At 46.0% G+C, this 2,525-nt stretch overlaps 1 protein-coding gene across 1 annotated transcript; it reads right to left on the minus strand.

Annotated features, from left to right (window-relative positions):
* Positions 1-384: 384 nt before the first annotated feature.
* On the minus strand, positions 385-1,317 carry LOC133133558 (putative gustatory receptor clone PTE03). The gene has a single exon (XM_061249657.1). The coding sequence runs from the start codon at positions 1,315-1,317 to the stop codon at positions 385-387; it is 933 nt and encodes a 310-aa protein (XP_061105641.1).
* Positions 1,318-2,525: the final 1,208 nt, after the last annotated feature.

Genomic DNA, 2,525 nt, shown 5'->3' on the forward strand with positions numbered 1-2,525 from the left:
AAGGCTGGTAGCAGGTTGTCGTGCGACAACACTCCCTAATGACGTAACCCTCAAATTCAAAAAGAACGTTGTTCCCCTTGGCTCGGGGCGAGTTCGTCTTTAGCTGACTGGTAACGCGTTCGTTCCACAGATATTTGGACAAGTGAGAGGCCGGGGTTCAAATCCCACCTCGGACTCAGGCAATTTCTCACCTGTTACACATGCTCGAATGAAGTGAGTTGCTGCTATATGATTGGCTGAGTAGATATTTGCATGAACAAGCCGGTGTACAGGTGTGACTAATTAAGTGGTCACTAAGTGCATACGACAGTGTAAGACACTAGTTTAACATGTAGATAAGAGCATCCATTAAGCTGCAGTTGGTTTAAAGGCCACATTTTTTCATTACTGCAGCTGGGTTACTTTTGAATAAAGTATCTTCACAATCTTGGTCCTTAGTTCCTTGGTCTGTATAGCATATATGATGGGGTTCATGTTGGCGGGAATGATGAGATGGAGAAGTCCCGCCAACGTCCGGTAGCCGTTGTGAATCTGTAGACGATGCAAAATCATGACGAGGTATCCGGACCAGAGCATGATCAGATAGAGGACCAGATGGGAGGCGCAAGTCTGCATGGCCTTTCTGTTGAGCTCCTTGTTCTTTTTGGAGACACAGCTGAACAGGATCCTGAAATATGTGAAGGCCATGCTGCCGATGGACAATCCACAGACTATGATACTGCAGGTGAGCCCAGTGATGTTGTTAATGCTTAAGTCCTGGCAGGAGAGCTTGAACAGAGATGCAGTGTCGCAGAAGGCATTAAGAATAATGGAACGGCAGCGTGTTAGCCGTACTGCGAGGCCCAGTGGGATGGAGTTCACGGTTATCGCTGCGCTCCATGCGGACACAGTGAGCTTAGCTACCATGGTGGGGCTCATGATGGAGGTGTACCTCAGAGGGTGGCATATGGCCACATACCTGTCAAAGGCCATGATCATCATCAGCGTGTGGCAGGATATGCTATAACCTTGGGTGAAGAAGGCCTGGGAGACACACCAGGAGTAGCTGATGGACGGGTTGGTGGAGACGATGTCCAACATCATTCGAGGCAGAACCACCGTGTTTCCCAGGACGTCGTTGAAGGACAGGCTAAAGAACAGCAGGTACATTGGCTGCTGAAGGCTCCTGTCCATCAAAATAAGCAGCATGACACCTAAGTTGGTGGTCAGGATGATCAGGTAGGCGACCAACAGCAGGGCAAACGCTGGGTAAATGAAACGATGGGGAATGTCGATGCCCTGAATCAACAGGATGGGATTGTTGTAGGTTATGTTCATCCCAGATTTCCTGGGAAATTCTGTCAGACTGAGAAAAGCAGAATATTATGCAATGCCTAACTTCTTGAACATTAACAGTTTCTGGTGTTTTGGCTCCATACACCAGAACATGACAAATAATAAAACCATGAATATGAGGTTAAAGTTCAGACAGATTTAATATGAAATATGGGCCAATTTTGCAGACTCCAATAAAGCCTAGTCCGAGATGAAATTGTATTTTCAATGCACAACTCAGATTCTAACTCCTGAAAGTCGGTCAGGTTGACTTTCACATTTCCTTAATTAAGTTCAGAAAGCTGCTTGACTGGGTGCCTGAGAGCCTCAGTGTCCAAGAACAGACCCTGAACAGACCAAAAACTGACGCGTGATGAGAGAAATATATATATATCAGAGAAATCCCATTATTACAACTGGAATAACTTATCTTTATTTCTAAGGTCTGCAAGAATCATCTGTACTGTTCCAAATGCTCACACAATATCATCTAGTACAACTTGAATCGCAGTAACTGAAGCATTCTATGACTGTACTTGTAAATGTAAAGGTGTAAATACCTGTCTCAGGTTTCAGGTGGGCAGTCCTCTCTTCTTGACGGGCTCTCAGGTTTTATCCTGTCCTTTAGGGGCCCTCCCCTCTCTGTCCTGTCACTCATTTAGGCAGGAGAGGACCGCCCCCAGACTCAGTGATGATGTAATGAATGGAAACACGGGTGATGCTGCTTCTGACATATTACTGCAGTGTAACATGCAGCCTTGGGAATCAGAGCCACGGGTTCAGCCACCCTATGAGATACATTATTACTGCAGCAGTGTGGCATTTCTGTTCTTGGCTTGGGTCCAATCAACATTTGTTTTTCCCAGTTTCTCTATGTGAGGGAGCAGTGGCGGGTGACCAAGAGCGACCAGGACGGGATCACAACGTTACAAATGAGACGTTCGGTCGAACAGGGTAAATGCAGACTAGCACAGAATACCCTCAGAAACAGGCAAGTCTCTTGAAAATATAACTGAAAAAAGGGGGCGAAAACATTTTGGCAAAAGAAAATTGACCTGAGAGATAACATTGGTCAGGGAAAAACAAGATTCCTCAATGGAACGCCTCTCGCTCCAAAATAGGGAAGGTCCAGGGGAACCGCCCAACCAAAGACTAAAAGCAATACAGTCCTCCAACTACCTCTTTACCTCTTTACTTTGTGTACATGTCAG

Source organism: Conger conger, chromosome 7 (assembly GCF_963514075.1).
Source record: "Conger conger chromosome 7, fConCon1.1, whole genome shotgun sequence".
Classification (NCBI taxonomy): domain Eukaryota; kingdom Metazoa; phylum Chordata; class Actinopteri; order Anguilliformes; family Congridae; genus Conger; species Conger conger.